General features: G+C 41.2%; 1 protein-coding gene across 2 annotated transcripts in view; it reads left to right on the top strand.

The window, feature by feature from the left end:
* PIGU (phosphatidylinositol glycan anchor biosynthesis class U) overlaps positions 1-25708 on the top strand; it is a 129701-nt gene that overhangs the window by 60185 nt on the left and 43808 nt on the right. For both annotated transcript variants that reach the window (XM_060188641.1, XM_007522663.3), the window contains exon 7: positions 5132-5229. In XM_060188641.1, the coding sequence (XP_060044624.1) occupies positions 5132-5229 (98 nt within the window). The remainder of the gene's footprint in view (positions 1-5131; positions 5230-25708) is intronic.

Here is a 25708-nt window from a genome sequence, read left to right as displayed (position 1 = left end):
GTTTTTATTTATTAATTTTTTTAACCAAAGGGAGTATTGGTCATGGTGGTGTTAGAGATTGAATCTGGGACCTTTGGTACCTCAGGCATGAAAGTTTTTTTTCACATAACCATTATGCTGTCTCCCCAGCCCTCTCACCATGCTTTTTTTAATGTTGAGCTAATCACAGACTCTCCCGTCATCAACCTTCTTTAGCACACCGTTCTCTCTCTCTCGCCCACCTTACACATGCTATTCCTTTGGCCTGCCAGACCTCACCTGCTCATTGTCCAAACTCAGGTACCAGCTTATATATATATATATATATATAATTTATTTATTAATGAGAAAGATAGGAGGAGAGAGAAAGAACCAGGAACCAGACATCACTCTGGCACATGTGCTGCTGGGGATCGAACTCAGGACCTCATGCTTGAGAGTCCAAAGCCTTATCACTGCGTCACCTCCCGGACCACAAGGTACCAGCTTCTCTTGATGGGCTAGGTAGGTACACTTCCTTCTTATTTTCCTCCTATGTTTTGTCACTGTTTACTGGGAGCTCCCTGAGGACAGAGACTGTCTGAGTTGCCTGTCTCCGTGGCACCCTGCAGGTACTCCAGAAATGTCTGCTTAGTGCACAGCTTGTCTACAACGTATGAAATCACCTTGTACTTTCATTTTCCCCAGTCCTGCCCCAAGCATATGCCATCTTCCTTTTGTGTCCTAACCCTTTCTTCTGGTCTCCCTTTTCAAACTATGCCAATTCTGTCTGATTCTCCTGTGTGCCTCCATACTCCCCCTTGCTTTGGGGCAGACTGTGCATGTGCTCCTCCCACATCTGCCCCAGCATCCCACACGCCAAGGCTCCTGACTTGCAGCACCACATTTCTGCCCTTGGAGCACTGACCTCAGCCATTGGAGAGCAGGCACTGTATCTGGCTTCTTGCCATAGAAAGTCCTAAATTGGGGAGTCGGGCGGCAGCGCAGTGGGTTAAGTGCACATGACGCAAAGCACAAGGACTGTCTCAAGGATCCCGGTTCGAGCCCCCGGCTCCCCACCTGCAGGGGAGTCACTTCACAGGCGGTGAAGCAGATCTGCAGGTGTCTTATCTTTCTCTCCCCCTCTGTCTTCCCCTCCTCTCTCCCTTTCTCTCTGTTCTAACAATGACTACATCAATAACAATTACAACAACAATAAAAAAACAACAAGGGCAACAAAAGGGAAAATTAATAAATATATTTAAAAAATTAAAAAAAAAAGAAAGTCCTAAATTGGGAATTGGGCGCCAGTGCAATGGGTTAAGCGCACGTGGCGCAAAGCACAAGGACTGGTGTGAGGATTCTGGTTTCCCGGCTCCCCACCTGCAGAGGAGTCGCTTCACAAGCGGTGAAGCAAGTCTGCAGGTATCTATCTTTCTCTCCCTCTCTCTGTTTTCCCCTCTCTCCATTTCTCTCTGTCCTATCCAACAATGATGACATCAATAATTACAACAACAAAAAAAAAGACAAGGGCAACAAAAAGAAAATAAATATTTAAAAAAACTTAAAAAAAAGAAAGTCCTAAATTGCTATTCTATTTTTTATTTATATAATTTTTATTTATAAAATGGAAATATTGACAAGACCATAGGCTAAGAGGGGTACATTTCCACACAATTCCCACCATCAGAACTCCCATCCCCTCCCTTGATAGCTTTCCTATTCTTTATATCTTGGGAGTATGGACCCAGGATCATTATGGGGTACAGAAGGTGGAAGGTCTGGCATCTCTAATTGCTTCCCCATTGAACATGGGCGTTGAGAGGTCAATCCATACTCCCAGTCTGTCTTTTTCTTTCCCTAATTGGGCAGGTGGGGCTCCAGGACACATTGGTGGGGTCATCTGCCCAGGAAAGTCAGGTTGGCATCATAGTAGCATCTGGAACCTAGTGGCTAAAAAAGAGTTAAGATATAAAGCAGATCAAATTGTTGACTAATCATGAACCTAAAGACAAGAATATTGCAGATGAAGATTTGGGGTCTATGTTTTGGAAAACCTAGTAGGTCTATTTTAGGTATATTCCAAGGGGCCCATGGCTTTACTAGTTTTTGCCTGAGCCTGATGTCTCATATGAGGTGGACTTAGGTTATTGTCTGGGGAGATGGTGTCATCTTTGGAAAAAGGGCTAGAAAGCTGAATCAGGGAAGAGCGTAGCTTCCAAAAATGGGAAAAGTGTATAAATATTGTTAACGGTAAACCCCATGGATTTGATCTGGGGCCTGTGTTCAGCACAGGGGGGACCTATGTAACCTGTGCATCCATGCATCCCTGTAGGTCTGAGCTTACATTCTATGGTCACAGCTAGGAACATTCCAGGCTTCACTAATTTTAGGACCCATCTTGCTCAAGTTGTAGAGTCTATTACTCAACCTCCCTTCAGAGAATGGACCAGTCCCTACCATTGTTGATCCACATTGAGGGCAAGATCCTATAGGGGCCTACAAAGGGATCCATTATATTGTTCCTGATAGGGATGACTAGTGACAGTGGAGAGAGGGAGTTGTTAGAGGTCTAGGCCCATCATGGCTGTGTGGGAATCCCAGGACTCCCTGTCTAGGGCCCCAGATGATGGGGTGGCTCGGTAGTGACCAAAGAGTCATCATTAAAGTATGCCAGTCTCTTGCCCTTATTCAGCTTTTGTAGTCCTTACTTTGTCTGACACCGTTAGCTTTGAAGTAATTGAAGGACGTGTAGGATGTAGGTGAGGAGGGTGTCTAGGTCTAAGTAGAAACTATTTCATTAAGTACTTTGTGGTGTCTTTTTGGGTCTTTCTACTTGCTTGCTTCATTTATTGACTCTGCAAAATATTGTACACTTTTGCTTTAAAGTATCCCCAACTTGTGGATACATGTGAACATATTCTCTATCTCATGGGCCCTGGTCTATATCTATCCATTTCGGGTGGTGAACTTTTTAACAAAACCTTCTCATATTTCTATGGAGGATAGACTAGATGGGATGGAGCTGGAAGACCATTGTGTTAAAGAAGGAAGAGGCTATTGGAAAAACTTGGGGAATGGCAATGAGAGCAAGAACTAAAGTAATGAATGTTCAGAACTTGACCAGCATCTCATGGTGACTGGTGTAAGGAATGTGGAGCTGGCAAGATAACTGGGGTGTCTACAGGGAAGGCGTGGGAAGTTGATGCCACTTACTGGCAGAGAGAGGAGGAGAAGGAACAGATTTTTTCCTTCCTAATTATTTCATCCAAAGAAGGCAGGAAGACTGCTTCTATCCTGATCTTGGGAGCAATATTCTAAAACTCACAAGATCTTTCTATTAGACCGTGAGCTGTTTCTCCTCTCTTGGGTCTTACAGTCAGCTGCTCCAGACAAGTAATTACTGATCTCAGGCAATTAGGGAAGGAGGTGGGTGTGTTTATTTCACTCCATAGTGTCTCCTGGGGAAGAAAGAGGTTGGAGGTTGTGTATTTGTTTTTACCACATTTCTAAGAATGGATGATTTCTGAGGCCCCAGAGGTCCCTGGTTCAATCCTCAGCTCTGCCATATACTAGAGCTGAGCTATGCTTCAGTCTCTCTCCCTCATACAAAAGAGAAAGAAAAAAATACAATAAATCTTTTAAAAAGCAGCCAAGAAGCTAAAATAAGACTACTATTTATCTTTTTAAAAGTTTATAAAAATGGAAAGAGCTGGAATATTTGTTTCCCTCTAGTGAAATTAATGGGTCTCTTCTTTCTCCCACCCCCAATTTCTATAGATAATCATATACCACTAAAAAGTTCACCAGTTTTTTTCTCTACTTAGATTTCCTTCCTTCCTCCCCTCCCTTCCTTTCTCCCCTCCTTTCCTTCCTCCCCTCCCTTCCTTCCTCCCTTCCCTTCCCCTCCTCTCCCCTCCATTCTTCCCTTCCTACCTTCTTTCCTTCTATTCCTCATTTTACAAAATGTCATTCAAAATTCTAACCAAGCTAAGGAGCCCTGAGACCTTGCTAGCTGTTCAATGCCATCTCCCTGTATCAGAGCTGACCTAGTTCTGGTGCTAAGTGTCTAGGTTATCCAGGTGTCCATGCTCAATAGGTATATGGGGGCCTCTACTGGTGGCACAGCTTGACTGGATGTGCTATCCCTGTTCAGTCATATCTGTAAGTTCCCTGGATACAGGACATCATGCTTGGTATTAATCAAAAGAATAGGTCAGCCAACCCCACAGAATTTTGTCTTTGGTTTTTAGCTTTCAGTTTCCTATCTTTTCTGCTTTTCTCCTACTTTCTTTCAACCACAAATCGTTCCTTGCTGCTGAGTTTCTATGACATGAAGCATAGAGCACTGAAAGTTTTTTCTTGCAACCTGGAAGGTGGAGCAGTGACTAGAACTTTGGACATGAAAGCATGATGCCCCCAAGCTTGATTTCCTACATTGCACGTGCCAGAGAGATGCTCTGGCTCACTCTCCCTCTCCTTTTCTTTCTTGTATTAATAAATAAATCTTTTAAAAAGTTCTTCAGTTCAGGAAACAGCGTCATGGTTATGAAAATGACTTTCATACCTGGGGCTGCAAGACCCTAGGTCCAGTCCCCAACACCACTATAAGCCAGAGCTGAGCAATGCTCTGATTTCTCTCTGTATCTTTCTCTCTGTAACTCTCTCATTAAAATAAAATGATAATAAATAAATTATTTTCTCTCTATTCCTTTTCCAATGAACTTGCCACATTTATAATCTTCTTTTTAAAGATTGTTCATAGATGTTGCAAGTATATGAAACACCTGTAGGCAAAAAAAAATAAAAAGTTCTGTCATCTTCTACTTGTCTCTGAAGTTGGGTTAGGAAAAGGGTGAAACTCTTCAGACTGTGTGGCATGATTAGTTTCTCCTTTTATTGAACATTATTAAGAGAATGTCTGTCGTTTGTCATAGAAATAGACCTATGGTACCTCAGGTTGCTAGAGGTCATTAGCCTTGATTTTTTTTTCCATTGGGAATCATGCCAAGAAACTTTTTCTTTGTGTGAGTTTACACAGCACCTTGTGTATCAGGACACACTTGGCAGGTGATTATTTGAGCAGTTATAGGAAATTTTGTGTGTAGGAGACTCTGATTCTACTTTCTGTTGATGAGGCTGGATTATTCCATTTATGTATTTCTTTTCACAGGTAGTGCCTTCCTCAGTGCTATTTTTCTTGCTTTAGCAACATACCAGTCTCTGTATCCACTCACCTTGTTTGTTCCAGGACTCCTCTATCTCCTCCAGGTAAGATCATGCCGGTCACAGCCAGCACTCTAGTGATATCTGATACTGACTTTGCCCCTGCTTGGAAGAATGGCATAACCAAGAAATGCAATGGGACTGTGTCTCCAGTGTACACTTTTTTTTTTAATTCATGTATATATATATATGTATGTATTTATTTTCCCATTTTGTTGCCCTTGTTGTTTTATTGTTGTAGTTATTATTGCTATTGTTACTGATGTCATCATTGTTGGATAGGACAGAGAGAAATGGAGAGAGATGGGGAAGACAGAGGGGGAGAGAAAGAGAGACACCTGCAGACCTGCTTCACCACCTGTGAAGTGATTCCCTTGCAGGTGGGGAGCCGGGGGCAAGAACTGGGATCCTTACACGGGTCCTTGCGCTTTGTGCCACATGCGCCTAACCCTCTATGCTACCTCTGACTCCTAACACTTCCTTATTAAAGACACAACCAGGGCCAAAGAAATAGCTCATCTAGTAGGTGCATGTCTAGCCATGAGTGTGGCCTGGTTTTGAACCCCAACTCCACATAGGAGTACCATAACACCAGGAAAAGCTCTTTTCTACTCTTGCTGTCTCTTTCTCTGTCAATCTGAATGAAAATGCATTTCTGGAATGATGAAATAGGCTCCACAAAAATGAAAATAAAATAAAGTTATAGAAACTAACTTTAAACCAAGAGGACCTGATGATGATTAAGTTCTAATTATGGACATATCATTGCATATGTTTCAGTGCATTTCATTTTACATATTTGTAGTTGAAATCTACCAACCATTCTGCATTCTCCTTTTCTCCTTTAATATGTATGAGTTCAGACTTGTTTCTTTAATTAGTTTTTCTGAATAATCACTCTCACCTTAATAAGGGTTTTGTGGAGGTCTATGTATTGGGTACATGTGGTAGAATGCTTGAACCCCTGTGGGTAGCCAGTAAGTTGAAGAATACAAATTACTGGCTTTTGCTGAGGAGTTATTACATGTCAGGCACTGTACTAAGTACTTTATAGGACATTTAAAGTACTGCATTTAAACTTTATAAGAACTTTATGGTGTGGGTCATATTGCTAGCCATGCACTAATCTAAGATTGGTCATATTACATACATGAATTGCAACTGGAATGTTGGATGGTTTAGTTACTTGCCTAAGGTCATATGGCCAAGGGACAGTGCTGAACTCAGGCAGTGTGATGCAATCCAATCATCTCTGTTCCCTGCTCAAATAAAATTTCACCTCTTTCCTCCAGAACAAGAAATGGCTTGCAGATCCTATGTGGTCCAAATCTATGATTAGAAGAAAAACATTTGAAAGGGTGCAGGGAGCCAGTGTCTGAATTCAGACAAGGTAATGTCTGATTTCAGAGACTTTATTTTTTTTTTAATATTTATTCCCTTTTGTTGCCCTTATTGTTTTATTGCTGTAGTTATTGTTGTTGTTGATATCATCCTTGTTGGATAGTATAGAGAGAAATGGAGAGAGGAGGGGAAGACAGAGGGGGGAGAGAAAGATAGACACCTGCAGACCTGCTTCACTGCTTGTGAAGTGACTCCCCTGCAGATGGGGAGCCAGGGGCTCGAACAGGGATCCTTATGCCAGTCCTTGCACTTTGCGCCACCTGCGCTTAACCCGCTGCGCTACCACCCGACTCCCTGAGACCTTATTCTTAATTATAAATACAGTTGCTGAAATCAAGTAGATGCTCTCACTTACTGAAATAGGACATATACTTGTCATTTTGAATATGGCTTTGTGTTGGTATACACAAAGATACATGACTCACCTCATTTTTCTACTATTTGTGGAATTGCAAATGTGCTTTAGTTGTCACTGATATAAATAGCATAGAAATTGATTTCCCTTTTAAGTTATTTCCTTAAGGTTTATTCTTCCAGGTCCAGGTGACTCATTGAGTCCATATCTGTGAGTAGTTTCGGAGTTAATACACAAGACCAGGAAGCAGTATGGAGGTTCCTTAAAAGAAAAATCCCGGGCTGGGTCAGATCTCTATTTCTCTCTGTCCTATCTGACAACAATGACAGCAACAACAACAACAATAATAAAAAGCAAGGGCAAGGGCAAGGGGGGGGATAGCCTTCAGGAGCAGTGGATTCGTAGTGCAGGCACCGAGCCCCAGTGATAACCCTGGAGACAAAAAAAAGAAAAGAAGAAAAATCCCTGGGCAGGCAAAATAGCTCACTTGAATAATATGCTGCTTTGTTATGCATGAGAACCAGGTTCAAGCCGGGCCCCACTGCGCTGAAGGAACTTTTGGTGTTGTGGTTTTCTTTCATGCACTCTCTCTCTGCTTCTATCTTAAAAAAGAGAGATCCATTTAATCCAATAATACCACATATGGTTATTTATAGCAAAAAACAAAACAAGCAAACAAACAAAAACACTAATTCAGAGAGTTATATGCACTCCTCCCTGTTTACTGCAGCATTTGAGAAGCAGAATAGCAAAGAGCTCAAGACAACCCAAGTATCTACTGCATGGTAGATCATGACTCTCTCTGTCTGGAATACTAATATTTAGCTATTTAAAAATTGAAATCCTGCCATTTGTAACAACATGAATGGCCTAAGAAGGTATCATGCTTGATGAAAAAAGACAAATATTATATGATTTAAGTCATGTGGTATATATAGGGAAAACAAACATCCAGGTGAACTAGAAAAAACAAAAATGAAGCCAATTAACAGTTACAGAGGAAGTGGGAAGGAATAAGTAGAGAGGGACAAAGGAGATACGTGTATATTAAGGAACAAAATTGGACTTGCAGTAGGGAACTCTTTATAAATGTAAGAAACACATGTTGCTTTTCAGTGATGTCCACATGATATTTATATGTTATAATACAGTGTTATCTCAATAAAGAACTGAAGTGGAAAATATATATATACACACACACACACACACACACACACACACACACACGACCAGAAAGCCTGAGCCAATTTCCAGTGCCACCATCAGTGTCTAAAGTGAAGTAAAACACTTCTTCCCAATCAGCCAGCACTGATTTTTCTAGTTTGATTTATGATTGCTACTTAAGTAAATATATCATGCAGCCTGGAAGGTAGCTTAGTGGATGAAGCAGTGGACTCTCAGGCTCTGCATGTGCGAAAGCGATGGATGCTCTGGTGATCTCTCCTTCTCCCTCTCCCTCTTCTCCCCCTCTCCCCCTCCCCCTCTCCGTCTCCCCCCCATCCATAAAGCCTCAGAATGGATTGTTCTCCCTCAGCTGAGATTTTCAGACGGATAACTAACCATTATAGGCTATTCCTCCCTCACACACACTTGGCACCAAAACCACCACCGTACTGTGAAATTATTTTTCTTTGATTTTCTTTTTAGTTTTTTCTTGAATTCAAACATTAAAAGATGTATATATTTATTATGAGAGGAGGGAGTAACAGAGGAGAGAGGAAGGGAGAGAGATCAGAGCATTGCTGAGTTCTGGCATAAGGTGGTGCTGGGTATTATTGGTCCTGGAGCCTCTGGAGCCTCAGCCTTATAAGTTTTGTGTTCTAGGAGGCTGAGCTACTCCAACCCTTTTTCACATAATAATGCACTATCTTTTTTTCCCTTTCTTTCTTTCTTTCTTTTCTTTTCTTTCTTTTTTTCTTTTTTTACTTACTAAAGCACTGATTTTATGGCTTATGGTGGTATAGGGAATTGAACCTAGGACGTTGGAGGCTCAGGCATGAGAGTCTCTTTGCATAACCATTATGCTATCTACCCTGTCCATAATGCACTATTTGTATCTTCTTCCTTATTTACAGTTTATCCTTTAGGAAGTCTAAGCACTAGGGTAAATACACACAACTAGAATTTTTTTAGTACTTTCTATTTATAATTGTTATTATTGTTTACTTATTTGTTTAGTTATTTTTACCAGAGCAGTGGCAAACGCTAGAAGAAGAAGAACCAGAGCAGTGCTCATCTCTGGCTTATGGTAGTTCATTGTGGTGTGGGGGATTAAACCTGTGATCCTGGAGCCTCAGGCATGAGAGTCTTTGTGTATAGCCATTATGCTGTCTCCCCCACCTGCAAACAAAATTCTTATTTATTTTTTATTAGTGACTTAATATTGATTTACAAAATTATAAGAAAACGAGTATAGGGAGTTGGGTGGTAGCACAGCGGCTTAAGTACATGTGGTGTGAAGCGCAAGGACTAGTGTTAAGGATCCCAGTTCAAGCCCCTTGCTCCCACCTGCAGGGGAGTCACTTCACAGACAGTGAAGCAGGTCTGCAGGTGTCTGTCTTTCTCTCCCCCTCTGTCTTCCCCTCCTCTCTCCGTTTCTCTCTGTCCTATCCAACAATGACAACACCAAGAACAACAACAATAATAACTACAACAAAATTGAAGAAAATATGTAAATACAGTTATCATGTTGATCTGACCCAGAGCCCATATCATTCATATTCATATTCATATTTGGCACAGAAACCTGTAAACCTCCAAGTTCCTGTCAGTCTGTGTTCCCAATCCATGGCTGTTGGATAGTATGCCAGCTCCCCCCCCCAGCTTAAACACCAGTATGTCTGTATGAGATTAGTTTGATCCCACTCAAAGCTGTGGTCTATTTACATAAATCACTTTTACATTTACATAAAGCACCACCTTCCCTCCAGGGCACTGGTGGTTCAGTGGTAGAATTCTTATCTGCTCCGCCCCCTCTCCTTGTCACACCCTGATTTTCACCAGTCACTTTTCTCTCCACCCTCTCTATGTCACATCCTGTTCACACCCTACTTGGGAAGGATATATAAAGACAACATTGTTCGTTTTAGTTTAGTTTTTAGTTTAGCTTAGCTCGGCTTAGATTGTGCTGCATTCTGCATGAATAAAGAGATACTGCGTACAGCTCAGCCATGAGTCCCTGGTCATCTGTCTCCCGTCAGTGAAGCTCAGCCTGACACATGGCCACAGCTGGGAACATTCTAGGCTGCACTCAATTGGTGGGGCAGTCCTTACCATTGCTAATTCATAGTGAGGTTACAATCTTGAAGAAGCTCACAAGAGGCCTCTTATAATGATGTTCCTGATGGAAGTGACCAATTATGGTGAAGAGAGAGATCTGTTAGATGTCTAGGCCCATTGAATCTGGGGGAATCCAAGGATTCCTTGACTTGGGCCCCAGGTAATGGGGTGGCCTGGCAGTGACCAAAAAGGCCATCATTAAGTGAGCCTGTCTTTTGCCTTTTTCTAGCTTTTGTAGTCCCTTCTTGACAAGTTTAGGTTTTCTCCCAGTTGTTAAAGTATTGAGTGTAGTTTGTTGTATCCAAACCTGTTTTAGTTTATGCGGGTTGGTTGTAAGGGAGGAAATACATCTAGGATTTTAGTGGGGTCAAAATTAACCTTAGTTTTTATTGCATTTACTTGTTTGGTGATTCTGATAAAGATCACAGACAATAATTGTCCTTTAGTTGATAAATATTTTTTGCCAGTATATCTCTTGGCTTTGGTATAGTGTTTCTTCTAAAAATTATCAAAGGGTAACAATAATGCTAATACTGTCAGAAGAGATTAAGAGATGCATCTTTCTTTTGTGTAATTAGTTGAGTGATTGAGTAAAGTGAAGTAGGAGGTAGGAGAGGAGAAGGATATCTAAGTATAAGTAATAAATATTTGGTTAGAAAGGTCTTTTAAAATTTTTATTTATAAAATGGAAATATTGACAAGACCATAGGATAAGAGGGGTACAACTCCACACAGTTCCCACCACCAGATCTCTGTATCCCATCTCCTCCCTTGATAGCTTCCCTATTCTTTATCCCTCTGGGAGTACAGACCAGGGATTATTGTGGGGTGAAGAAGGTGGAAGGTCTGGCTTCTGTAATTGCTTCTCCACTGAACATGGGTGTTGGCAGGTGGTGCCTTCTTTAGGCCTTTCTACTAGATTGCTGAGCTAAATGGTTCTTAATTTAATCACAGAGGACTATTAGGCACTTTTACTTTGAGGGATATAGTTGCACCTAACTTACAGATATGTGTATACATGTACCCAGTTCCCTAGGCCCTAGCTAATTTCTATGTTGTATAACTTTGCTAGAGAAAGCACCATCTGTAGTGGAACTAGGTAGTCCCATGTGTTAGAAAAGGTCTCACCAGATTATTGGGGTTGAAAGATTGACATCTCTGGCTTGGTGTCTCTGGATATTATCTGAAGCAAAAAGACAGTGATGGCATAACATGGCATGGTGGCACTGGTTGCATTGATTTAGTTGAGGTCAGCAAAGGCAGTATAACAGGGTAAGGGGTTGAGAATAGAGACATCAAGAAATACAAGCAAAGTCCCAGAGGTTCCAGGACTGGGAGAAATATATATTTTAAAGAGAATGGGGAAGTTTCCTTGTAATCTTAGGATTTAAAAAGGTAGTCGATAATTATTATAACCAAATTAGTTGGGAGCTTGTTTAACTTTGAAAATCCCATAGTTGGGATTTACCTTACTATAGTTTACCTCACCATGCTTTATGCCATATAATAATACCTTCTCTTTTATGTTTTTTTATTAGCGATTTAATAATAATTGACAAGATTGTGGTATAAGAAGGGAACAATTCCATACATTTTCTACCACCAGAGTTCTATATCCCCTCCCCTCCACTGCAAGATTCCCTATTCTTTTTTTTTTTATTATTAAAAAAGGAAACACTGACTAAACCATGGGATAAGAGGGGTACAACTCCACACAATTCCCACCACCAGAACTCCATATCCCATCCCTTCCCCTGATAGCTTTCCTATTCTTTATCCCTCTGGGAGTATGGACCCAAGGTCTTTGTGGGATGCAGAAGGTTGAAGGTCTGGTTTCTGTAATTGCTTCCCCGCTGAACATGAGCGTTGACAGGTCCATCCATACTCCCAACCTGTCTCTCTTTCCCTAGTGGGGTGGGGTTCTGGGGAATTGGGGCTCCAGGACACATTGGTGGGGTTGTCTGTCCAGGGAATTCTGGTTGGCATCATGCTAGCATCTGGAACCTGGAGAGGAGGGGGTTAAAGGGGCCAGGTGGTAGCGCACCAGGTTAAGCACACATAGTATGAAGCACAGGGACTGGCGCAAAGATCCCTGTTTGAGCCCCAGTTCCCTACCTGCAGTGGAGTTGCTTTACAAGCAGTGAAGCACGTCTGCATGTGTCTATCTTTCTCTCTCCCTCTCTGTTTTCCCCTCCCCCTCTCAATTTCTTTCTGTCCTATCCAGCAACAACAACAATAATAACAGCAACAACAACAATGGATAAATGATGGCTCCCAGGAGCAGTAGATTTGTAGTGCAGGCACCGAGCCCCAGATATAACTCTGGAGGAAAAAAAAAAAAGGAGGGGATTAAAATACAGTCTTTAAAGTTGTTTTGATTTGGATAGTCATCTGTCATGTTGAGCAAGTCACTACTTCTCTCTACCTCAACTTTCTTATCTATAAAATAGAGGTAATATTTTGGGCACTGAGAAGGGTTCAAACATGACATGTATTTTGAATAGAATATGATGATAGTTCAATAGATATTAATAATGGTTATTAGTATTCCAATGCTTATAGGAGGAGTATAATCACCAAGTACATGAAGTGATGAGGGGGAAAGGAAAGAATTCATTTTCAAGAGTTTAAAGAAGTATAAAATAAAAAAGTTAGTCTGTACTTCCTCTTTTTTTTTTTTTTTTTTTGTCTCCAGGGTTATCACTGGGGCTTGGTCCCTGTACCACAAATCCACTGCGACTGGAGGCTATTTTTTCCTTTTTGTGGTCCTTGTTGTTTTTGTTATTGCTGTTATTGTTGTTGGATAGAACAGAGAGAAATCATGAAAGGAAGGGAAGACAGAGAGGGGGAGAGAAAGATAGACACCTGCAGACCTGCTTCATGGCTTGTGAAGCAACCCACCTCCAGGTGGGGAGCTGGGGCCTCAAACCGGGATCCCTGCGCAGGTCCTTGCGCTTTGCTGTCATGTGCCATGTGCGCTTGACCTGCTGTACTACCACCCAGCCTCACAAGGTAGTACAAGACTTCCTCTTTTGACAGTATCAGCCTGCCTCCATTTAGTTGTTGTGCTATCTTAAGACTATATAACAGACAGGTGGTGGACAAGCTAGTGTCTGATCTGAAGCAAAGTTGCTTTTTTTTTTTGCCTCCAGGGTTATTGCTGGGGCTCAGTGCCTACACCATGAATCTACTGCTGCTGGAGGCCATTTTTTTTCCCCTTTTGTTGCCCTTGTTGTGGTTATTATTGTTGTTGGATCAGACAGAGAGAAATGGAGAGAGGAGGGGAAGACAAAGAAGGGGATCATAGTACCAAAGCTTCCTTCAGCACAGTGGGGGCTGGGCTTGAAGCTGGGTCATACACATGACAAAACAGGCACACATTCCCAGTCAGCTGTCCTGCTAGCCTTATATGTCAGGTTTTGTGTTTTTTTTTTATGCACCTCCAGGATTATCACTGGGCTCAGTGTTTGCTCTATAAATCCACTGCTTCTGGAGGCCTTTTTTTATTTCCCCTGTTGTTGCAATTATTATGGTTGTTGCTCCTGTTGGATAGGATAGAGAGGAAGGGAAGACAGAGAGGGGGAGAGAAAGATAGACACCTGCAGACCTGCTTCATGGCCTGTGAAGCAACACTCCTGCAGGTGGGGACCTGAGGGCTCAAAACCAGGATCTTTGTGCTGGTCCTTGTGCTTTGTGCCATGTGCACCTAACCCACTGTGCTACTGCACAGCCCCCATGGTAGTATTTTAAAATTTCTTTCTATGAGTGCTATCATCCCATATTCATCCTTCTTTTTTTTAAATTTATTTTTTGGGGATTAATGATTTATAGTCAACAGTGAAATACAATAGTTTGCACATGTGTATAACATTTCTCAGTTTTCCACATAACAGCTCAAACCCTTCTAGGTCCTCCTCTGTCTTCCAGGACCTGAACCCTCCTCCCCACCCCAGAGTCTTTTACTTTTTTTTTTTCATAATTTATTTCTTTATTGGGGAATTAATGTTTTACATTCAACAGTAAATACAATAGTTTGTACATGCATAACATTCCCCAGATTCCCATTTAACAATACAACCCCCACTGTGTCATTCATCATCTTTCATGGACCTGTATTCTCCCCACCCACCCACCCACCCCAGAGTCTTTTACTTTGGTGCAATACTCCAACTCCAGTCCAAGTTCTGCTTTGTGTTTTCCATTCTGATCTTATTTTTCAGCTTTTGTCTATGAGTGAGAACATCCCATATTCTTCCTTTTCTTTCTGGCTGATCTCACTTAACACAGTTCTTTCAAGCTCCTTCCAAGATAAGGTGAAGAAGGTGAATTCATTATTTTTAATAGCTGAGTAGTATTCCATTGTGTATATATACCACAACTTACTCATCCACTCACCTGTTGTTGGACACCTGGGTAGCTTCCAGGTTTTTGCTATTACAAATTGTGCTGCTATGAACATAGGTATACACAAATCTTTTTGAGTGTTTGTGTTTGGTTCAGTGGGATCCCCAACCATATATAATAAATTTATTATTGTATAAAGACAGAAATTGAGAGGAGAGGGGAAGTTAGAAAGGGAGAGAGACAGAGAGACACCTGCAGGCCTGCTTCACCACTTGTGAAGCTTTCCCCCTGCAGGTGGGGACCGGAGGCTTGAACCTTGGTCTTTGTGCAGTGTGATGTGTGCTTTCAACCAGTTGTGCCACCACCTGACCCCTATTCATCCTTCTCTTTCTGACTTCTCTTACTTCTCTTACTTCTCTCTCTTCTCTTACTTCACTTAACATGATTCCTTCAAGTACCATCCAAGATGAGATGAAGAGTGAAATCACCATTTTTAATAGCTGAGTAGTATCCCATTGTGTATATATCACCAACATTTTGCCTAGGGATCGAATGTAATATTGACCAAGCATCTGGATCTAACTATCAATATTCAAGAAATACTGAAGACAAAGCATGTCTTTAGTAAAAGTCACATTGTGTAAAGTTCTATAGGTGAGATGCCCTCCATTCTTTAATAAATGAATTGTAAGAAAAAGTCAAAGGGGCCGATTGGTGGTGCACATGGTTGAGTGCACATGTTACAAAGTGCAAGGACCAAGGTTCTAGCCCTCAGTCCCCACCTGCAGGGAGAAAGAGTTACAAGTGGTGAAGCAGTGCTGCAGGTGTCTCTCTGTCTCTCTTCCTCACTATCTTCTCCATCCTTCTCAATTTTTCTCTGTCATTATCAAATAAGTACATTATTTTTTAAAAAAAAGGAAAATGAAGTCAGAAGTTGGAGTTGGGAGGGATGGAGGACCTATATCTTAAGACGCTTAAAAGTTGTATCAAGGGAGCCAGGTGGTGGCACAGCGGGTTAAGCGCACATGGCGCAAAGCACACAGACCAGCATCGGGATCCTGGTTCAGGCCCCTGGCTCTCCACCTGCAGGGGGGGTCGCTTCACAAGTGGTGAAGCAGGTCTGCAGGTGTCTTGTCTTTCTCTCCCCCCTCTGTCTTCCCCTCCTCTCTCCATTTCTCTCTGTCCTATCCAACAACAACAGCTATAACAACAGTTATAACAACAATGATGATAACAATGGCAACAAAAGGGAAAAAAAATTTTTTAAAAAAGTTGTATCAAGAAACTGGAGAGCTAGTTCAAGTTAGAGTGTCTACCTCACCATGTGACAGACCCAAGTTAGATCTCTGGTACCACGTGGAGAGGCCACAGCACTAGAGGAAACTCTGCTGCTGTTTTCCCCTCTGTCTATCTCTCTATCCAAATGAAAAAGTGGCCAGCAAGTGTTGGAATCAGGCATGTGCAAGGGCTCAGCCCTTAAAAAAATATATATCGGGAGTCAGGTGGTAGTGCAGTAGATTAAGCATACATGACGCAAAGCGTAAGGACCAGCATAAGGATCCCAGTTTGAACCCCCAGCTCCCCACTTGCGGGGGAGTCCCTTCATGGGCAGTGAAGCAGGTCTGCAGGTGTCTTTCTCTCCTACTCTCTGTCTTCCCCTCCCCTCTCAATTTCTCTCTGTCTTAGCTAACAACAACAATAATAACCACAACAATGATGAAACAACAAGGGCAACAAAAGGGGAAAAATGGCCTCCAGGAGCATTGGACTTGTGGTGCAGGCACTGAGCCCCAACAATAACCGTGGAGGCAAAAAAAAAAAAAAAAATATATATATATATATATATATTATATATATAGAATATATATAATATATATATATATAATAGAATATATATAGAATATATATAGAATATATATAATATATATATTATATATATATATATATATATATATATATATATATATATATATATATATATATAACTAAATTTGTCTCAGTGGACAAGCTTACACCATAATATATAGGGATACATATTTAGGTAGAAACCATAAAGAAATGCAAGAAAATGATCACTGTAAAATGCCAGAATAGATGGTTACTTAGAGGAATAAGGATTGTGATTGGAACAAGGCATAGGTAGATGTAGGGGAACAGCCAGAAACTTCTCTCGCTTGACCTGGGTCATAGCTATAAAGGTGTTTGCCTTCACTAAACTATGTATTTGTTTTGTCCTATGTATTTGTTTTGACTTTTATTTTGAAAGGGTTTCGAAGAAAACTGTTCCAGATGTTTAGGACATTATTCTTTTATCCTCTTTAGTTATGTACTTTAATTTTTAAGTCAGCATTGATATTGAGCAAAAGAGGTGGGTGGAGTGAATGTTCATCTGTTCACTGGGAAATTTGCAATGTGACCTTCTAGATTAAGTTTGGCTCTAGGGTTTATAAATAACAAATCATCAAAGGATTGCTTGAATTTCAGTCATGCCTCACTTTATGTAACATGAGTAGTCCTGAAAGATTTAGTGTGTTGGGAGTCGGGTGGTAGCGTAGAGGGTTAAGCGCACGTGACGCGAAGCACAAGGACCAGTATAAGGACCCAAGTTCTAGCCCCCAGCTCCCCACCTGCAGGGGAGTCGCTTCACAGACAGTGAAGCAGATCTGCAGGTGTCTTTCTCTCACCCTCTCTGTCTTCCCCTCTCTCTCCATTTCTCTCCTATCCAACGACAGCAATAACAACAATAATAATAACCACAACAAGGGCAACAAAAGGGGAAAAAATGGTCTCCAGGAGCAGTGGATTCGTGGTGCAGGCACCGAGTCCCGGCAATACCCTGGAGGCAAAAAAAAAAAAAAAAAGATTTAGTGTGTGAGTCCAGTTTTATAATTAGACTCAGTAAATATTCCACATTATTTTTTCATTTTTATGGTTCTGTATCCCAAAGCAGGCCTGACTCTTAAGAGCAGGTTTCTCCTCTTCCTTCCCCCTTTTTAATGTGATGCCAGAGAATGGACCCTAGGACCTCATGCATGCAAGGTACTGCTGAGCTATCCCCCAAGAAGAATTTTTATCAGTGTTGTTAAAGAGAAAGATAGTGTTTTTATTTATTTATTAATTTATTTTCCTTTTTGTTGCCCTTGTTTTTTATTGTTGTTGTACTTATTATTGTTGTTATTGATGTAGTTATTGTTGTATAGGACAGAGAGAAATGGAGAGTCACCTGTGAAGTGACTCCCCTGCAGGTGGGGAGCCAGGGGCTTGAACTGGGATCCTTATGGTAGGTACTTGCACTTTGTATCACATACGCTTAACCCGCTGTGCTACCGCCCAACTCCCAAGATAGTGTTTTTAAAGAGAGAGAAAGAAGCACCAAAGCAAGACTCTGTCATCTATTGAGTTCTCCTTATACTGTCCATGGTGCTTTCACATAATGGTGGAGACCAAACCTAGGGTGTCAAGCATGTAAAGCATGCATTCAATCTGTTGAATCAGATCTTGGGCCCCTCTAACACAAAGTCTTTTATTCATTCATCTATTCATTTATTGTTATGAGAAGTATAGAGAGAATGAGATGAGGGGGACAGCTGGAGAGACAGAATAATGGTTATGCAAAAGACTTTCATGCCTAAGGCACCAAAGGTCCCAGGTTCAATCCCCAGCACCACCATAACCCAGAGCTGAGCAGTGCTCTGGTTAAAAATAAAATAAGAGAAGCACTGTTCAACTCTGTCTTATGGTGTGGTGCTAGGAATTGAACCTCAAGCCTCTGGGGACAGGAGTGGAAACTGACTGGGAAGGGTTCTGAGAAAACTTTCTTTTCTTGGCGAGAGTTTGGGCTCCACCGATTTTATGCGTGTGCCAAGACCTGATAAATGCATTCATGAGATTTGTGCACCTTTTTATATGTAAATTTTACTTTAGAAATGAGAGTAAACAATGAACTACAGTTAATGATACACTGAGTGATTTAGACTTGTATGACATCTGCAGTTTGCATTGAAATGTATCAAAATTAAGATCAGCTCGTAGAGGGATGTGTGTGTATATATATAGAACACATATACATGTAATATAGTGTAAATATGGTAAAATATTAACTAAAAGTAGTTCTGGAGATTGAACCTGGGACCTTAGAACCTCAAGTATGAGAGTCTCTTGCATAAACTAAGTACTATGCTGTCTTCCCAACCTCTCAACTTGTCTTTAAAATTAATCCTTTCCAGATAGTTTTTGTTAAATGGATAACCACATTTTGTTTATCCATTCTCCTATTGATGGAAACTTGGCATATTTCCAGTTTCTCTCTGTTGTGAATAGAGCTGCTATGGACATTCTTGTACATATCTGTTAGTGGACTTAATGTTTTCATTTCTCTTGGGTAAATACTTAGGACTGGAATTATTGGGACATAGGGTATGTGTATATTTAGTTTTACTAGAAACTTTTAGACGTTTCCCCAAAGTATCTGTACTGACTTATACCCCTGCCTCCCCATAGCGTTTAAGAGTCTGATGGCAGCATGTTCTCACCAATGTTTGTTGCTGTCAATCTTTTTAATATTAGCCTTTCTGGTGGTGTGTAATTATTTCATTGTAAGGTTCTGCCTAGTTTTTGTTTGTTTTGCTTTGCTTCTGAGAACATAAACTTGTATTAAAGTAATACAGTACCCTTGACATTTGAAAAACAAAAACTGACCAACCTAGAAAAGAAATTTAAAAAGCCAACTACTGTTTGACCCCTTTCTTAAGTAAAATGAAAGAACCAGGAAATTTAATATTACATAAACTATTTGAACATCATAATTAATATACTTGATTTAGGTTGCTATTTTTCATTCTAAGCCCCATAGAACTTTTTTTTAAATTAGCTGTATGTGGTTTTTAACTAACACTATAACAGATGGTTTTACCTCTTATTTTAAATGTCTTTCATTTGAATCAGCTTTAGATTTACAAAAAAGTTGCAAAAATAGTACTAGAAAGGGTTTCCTTACATCCTACGAACTCCTCTAACATTAACACTTGAAGTAACCTTAGTACAATTCTCTAGAATAGAAAATTAACACTTAACACAATATTATTACCTAACCTACAGTTTTTATTGGAACTTTGCCAATTTTCTTGCTAATACAGTGTTTGTTTTTTTTTTCTGGTTTCTGCCCAAGACGTGACATTACATTTAATTTTCTTTTTTATTATTTATCTATTTATTTATTTATTTATTTACGGGAGCACTGCGCAGCTCTGGCTTATGGTGGTGTTAGACATTGAACCTCAGCTCTTCAGTGCCTCTAGCAGGAAAGCTTATTTGCATAGTCATTATGCTATCTCCCCAGCCCACATTTAATTTTTTTTTTTTTGGCCAGCGCACTGCTCAGCTCTGGTTTATGGTGGTGCACGAAAGATATGTCTCTGATACCTGATTACTGTAAAAAATGTCGACTAATCCCTAGCACTGCAAAAACGGTATCATCTGTTTTCCATCTACACCATGCCTCGGCCTCGCGTGAGCTTAATGTGCAGCTTGGCGATACGAGAATCTGGCATGAAGCCCAGCCAGTCTATCTTGGCGTTACTCTCGATCGCACCCTGTCATTTCACGAACATCTCATAAAAACTGCAGCAAAGGTGGGCGCGAGGAATAACATCATTGCAAGACTGGCCAGCTCCTCATGGGGCGCAAGCGCTTCCACACTACGATCATCATCTCTGGCATTATGCTATTCCACTGCAGAATACTGTGCCCCAGTATGGTTCCGTAGCCCCCATGTCCACTTGGTCGATTCCAAATTATATTCCTCCATGAGTATAATTTCTGGAACCATCCATTCCACCCTGGTTCCATGGCTGCCAGTTCTTAGCAACATCGCCCCACCAGATATTCGTCGGGATGCGGCATCATCCAAGTTCATTTCCCACATCTACGCTTGACCGGACCTGCCAATATACGTGGATATCTTCGCCCACCCTGTCCAACGCTTGACATCTCATCATCCAATCTGGTCTCCTACGCCTACACTGATCTTCTCTGTTCCAGACTCTTGGAAACAGAGTTGGCAGTCAGCTGAGGTAAAGAACAAACACCTCATCACAGACCCCTGCAAGCGTCAACCCGGCTTTGACCTAGCATGTTATGATTGGGCCCTCCTCAATCGCTATCGAACAGGCCATGGTCGATGCGCCGCTATGTTCCATCACTGGGGAGCCAGAGACAACCCAAACTGCCCCTGCGGCTACATGACCCACATAGTCAATGACTGCCACCTCTCCAGATTCAAAGGAGGTCTCGAAACTTTACATCAGGCTCAACCTGACGCTGTTGACTGGCTATGGAAGAAGGGCAAACGCTAGAAGAAGAATGGAATCAAACCTGGAACTGTGGAGCCTCAGGCATGAAAATCTCTTTGCATAACCATTATGCTATCTACCTCTGACCCACATTTAATGTTTATATCAACCTAGCATCATCTAGTCTGAGACAGTTCCTCTTGTCACGTGTCTTTTCATGCTGACACTAAAATTTTTACTTATTTGGCAAAAGGCATTAGGTTTATCCTCAGTATAACATCCAGGATTCATTTGTGTTGCTGTTTTCTATCAGTGGTGTTGTTTTACCTTGATTGTTTGCTTAGATTGGGGTCTGTCAACTATGATCTTTTGGAGTTAGTAAAATACTTTAGGAAAAGTACTTAGAGATTATATAAATTCTGTTTTTTCTCAGATTTTCACCTACTAACCACCTATCAATATATCTTGTCTGTAAAAGTTATTACTCTGTGGTCTCTATTCTCCTCCTCACTTCCCTACTTATTAGTTAGAATTCTGATGTGAGGAAGAACTGTTGTTGGGGAGTCGGGCGGTAGGAGTCGGGCGGTAGTGCAGTAGGTTAAGCGCAGGTGGCGCAAAGCACAATGTTGTTTTCTCTGGGCTGGCTTCACAGGCGGGTAACAGACGACCAGGGACACATGCTGAGCTGAGAACGCAGTTTAATCTTTATTCATGAGCGGGCAAGCAGTCCAACAAACTAATCACAACACAATGGCCTCCTCCAGCCTCAGCGTCTGGAACCAAGGAAGTATATAGGATAGGGGGCGGGGGAGAAGGAAGAAGCGGGGAAACTAGCAAGGACTAAACCAAAATCTCCCGGAGGCAGGGGGAGTGAGAACAAACCAATGTAACAGAATGACCATGTAAATAGACCACAACGTCAATCAATGTAACAGAAGGGATCCCAGAAGCAGAACTAGAAGCATACCAACAGCACAAGGACCTGCATAAGGATCCCAGTTCAAGCCCCCATCTCCCCACCTGCAGGGGAGTCACTTCACAGACTGTGAAGCAGGTCTGCAGGTATCTATCTTTCTCTCCCCCTCTCTGTCTTCCCCTCCTCTCTCCACTTCTCTCTGTCCTACCCAACAACGATGACATCAATAACAACAACAATAATAACTACAACAATAAAACAACAAGGGCGACAAAAGGGAATAAATAAATATTAAATATTTATTTTCTCAGATTTATTTACATATTTGATTTATTTTTGTTAGTATGATTTCATAAACATAAATTTTACTCTGGGTTAAAATTCTGTGACCATTTGATTTTCAGCAAATTTGTCAGGATTATTGAGGAAAGGGTTCTTGTTCTTTCTTTCCTTCTTCCTGTCCTCTTCCTTTCTTCCACTGCCACCAGGATAGTCACTGGGGCTTTGTGTCAGCACTACAAATCCACTGCTCCTGGTGACTATTTTTTCTTTCTTTCTTTCTTTAATTTAATTTTTTTCCATTTTATTTGCTAGTTCAGAGAGAAATTGATAGGAAAGGAAGAGATAGAGGAGAGAGAAAGAGAGACATCTGTAGACCTGCTTCACCACTAATGAAGCTTCCCCCTGCTGGTGGAGACTGTGGGTTTGAACCTGGGTCCTTGAGCATGTTATTGTGTGTGCTTAACTGGGTGTGCCACCACCTGGCCCCATGGATAGTCTTTTCAAAAATGGTTATGGGATATCTGGATTGCCACAAGTTAAAGAATGAAGTTGTTTTCCTACCTTATTTCATATATAAAAATTAACTCAAAAATGGACCGGCAACCTACACAAAAGAGCTAAAACCATAATACTATTAGAGGAAAATATAAAAGTACTTCTTTTTTTAAATCAGCACTTGCTTATCTTTTATTTTTAAAATATTTGTTTCATTTATACACATTCAGATATATAAGGTGCCGATGTCAAACTGGGAGTCACAGGCAGCAAGTCCAGTGCTTGAGTCATTTTTTAATGTGGAGCCATTCAATGAACCCAGAACCTAATACATTGTGATACTCTAAACCGTCTTCCCAGTCCAATTTTTCTACATTTTTAGGAACTCCACCACCCATGGAAATCCGTTGGTGTTGTCTATGGTACTCCATTGTAGGGCCAAAAATAGAAGTTAGATATTGCACCGGCGGTGTACAGGTCCTGGAACAGGATGACAGAGGACCTAGTGGGGGTTGTATTGTTTTGTGGAAAACTGAGAAATGTTATGCATGTACAAACTATTGTATTTACTGTCGTCTGTAAAACATTAATCCCCCCAGGAGTCTGGCAGAGGGTTAAGCGCAGGTGGCGCAAAGCACAAGGACCAGCTTAAGGATTCCGGTTGGAGCCCCTGGCTCCCCACCTGCAGGGGAGTGGCTTCACAGATGGTGAAGTAAGTCTGCAGGTGTCTTTCTCTCCCCCCTCTGTCTTCCCCTCCTCTCTCTATTTCTCTCTGTCCTATCCAACAACAACAACATCAATAACGACAATAATAACTACAACAATAAAACAGCAAGGGCAACAAAAGGGAATAAATAAATAAATATTTTTAAAAGAGAATTAAAAAAACATTAATCCCCCAATAAAGAAATTAAAAAAAAAAAGAAATAGAACTTAGGGATCTAGGCATGGTAAAGCATATACTTTATTTTAGCCACTGAGCCATCTCCACACCCAAGATTCTTAGATTTGGCATCAAAAGCATTAGCAATAAAAGAAAAATAGATAAACTGTGTTACATAAAAATTAAAAATGTCTGTGCTTCAAAGAATACTGTCAAGAATATTAAACAATACCAGCCAAGGAGGTGGCGCAGTAGGTCAGGCATTGGACTCTTAAGCATGAGGTCTAGAGTTTGATTCTTGGTATCACATGTGCCAGTGTCATACTGTAGAGTTCTCCCTCTCCCTTTCCCTCTCTCTCCTTTATAAATATAGTTTTAAAAGAAAATGAAAAGATAATTTAAAAAATGGGAGAAAATATTAGCAAATGTTATGTTTGATAAAGAATTAGTATTTCATAATGAGGGTAGGGCAAGCTCAGGGCTGGATGGTGGTGCACCCAGTAGAGCACACACAGGGTTCAAGGACCTGAGTTCAAGCCCCCAGTCCCCACCTGCAGAGGGAAAGCTTCACAAGTAGAAGAGAAGTACTGCAGCTATCTCCTCTCTGTCTCTTTCTTCCTAATTCTCTCTCTCTCCCTCTCCCTCTCCCTCTTTCTCTCTCTCTCTCTCTCTCTGACTTCTGTAAAGAAATAGAAAAAGAAGAAGTAAACCACTCTTAAAAGGGGGTCAGGGGGTAGCTCACCCAGTAGAGCAAGCAATATTTTGCCATGCATGAAGGCCCAGGTTCAAGCCTCCAGCACCACATGGGACCACTATTGACAGCAGGAGTGGTGTCACTCCTCTCTCTCTCTCCCTCTCTTTTTAAAAATTTATTTATTTATTTATTATTGTATAAAGACAGAGAGAAATTGAGAGGGGAAGGGAAAATAGAAAGGGAGAGAGACAGAGAGACACCTGTAGACCTGCCTCACCACTCATGAAGCTTTCCCCCTGCAGGTAGGGACCAGGGACTTGAACTCAGGTCCTTGAGCACTATAGTGTGTGCACTTAACCAAGTGAGCCACCACCTGGCCCCTCTCACTCTCTTTCTACCTACCTATCTTAACTTAAAAAGAAAAAAAGAATTCCACTTGCAGCAATTGAATCATTTAGGTACAAAATTCTGGTATGTCAAAGAATTGAAAAAAAAAAAAAAGATAAGGGGGCTAGGGAGATAACAGTGGTTGTACAAAAAATTTTCATGCTTGAGGCTCCAAGGCCCCAGGTCCAAAAACCTCTGGCATCACCGTAAGCCATAGCTAGGCAGTGCTCTGGTAAAATAAAATAATAATAATAATATCAAAGGGTGACTGAGGAGATAGCTCAACTGGTAGAGGTTGGAACTTGAACAACTGAAGCTCCCTATTTGTGTGTACTGAGTGGTGTTCTGACCTCTTCTTTCCCTCTCTCTCTCTCTCTCTCTCTCTCACTGTCATGAAATTATATCTAAGTGAAATAATTTTTTTCCGTTGTTGTTGCTGCTGTTGTTGAATAGGACAGAGAGAAATGGAGAGAGGAGGGGAAGACAGAGAGGGGGAGAGAAAGACAGACAGACACCTGCAGACCTGCTTCACCACTTGTTGAAGTGACTCCCCTTCAAGTGGGGAGCCCGGGGCTTAAACCCATATTCTTGCCCGGGTCCTTGCGCTTGGTACTATGTGTGCTTAACTTGGTGCCAATTAGAAAACATTTTTATCAGTCCAGAAAGAACCCTAATGCCTACTGCTGTTACTCAGTGTTCTGCAGTGCCCCAGGCCAAGCAACAACCGTTCTGCATTCTATCTTCATATTTTCCTATCCTGGACATTTCATATAAGCAGAATTATGGTCTTTTATGACTGTATTCTTTTATTTATCACTATGCCCTAAAGGCTCACCCCTGCTGTAGCACTTCATTCTTTTTTTCTGTTGTATGACAAGACCATATTAGATTTATCTATTCATCAGGTGACAGGTGTTTGGCCATTTCTACTTTAGGGCTGTCATGAATTGGGCTGCTGTGAACATTTGTGGGTATGTACTCTCATTTATGATCTTTTCAGTCTGCAAAAAAGAATAGGGAACCTTCCAATGGAGGGAATGGGATACAGAACTCTGGTGGTGGGAATTATATGGAGTTGTACTCCTCTTATCTTATTGTCTTATTGATCACGGTTAAATCATTAATAAAAGAAGGAAAAAAGAAAGGAAGGAAGGAAGGAAGAAATGTCCATTTTCTCCTGGCATTTCATTGTTTCTTC

Source organism: Erinaceus europaeus, chromosome 1, assembly GCF_950295315.1.
Source record: "Erinaceus europaeus chromosome 1, mEriEur2.1, whole genome shotgun sequence".
In the NCBI taxonomy this organism is placed as follows: domain Eukaryota; kingdom Metazoa; phylum Chordata; class Mammalia; order Eulipotyphla; family Erinaceidae; genus Erinaceus; species Erinaceus europaeus.
This window is presented reverse-complemented; position numbering and strand designations above follow the sequence as displayed.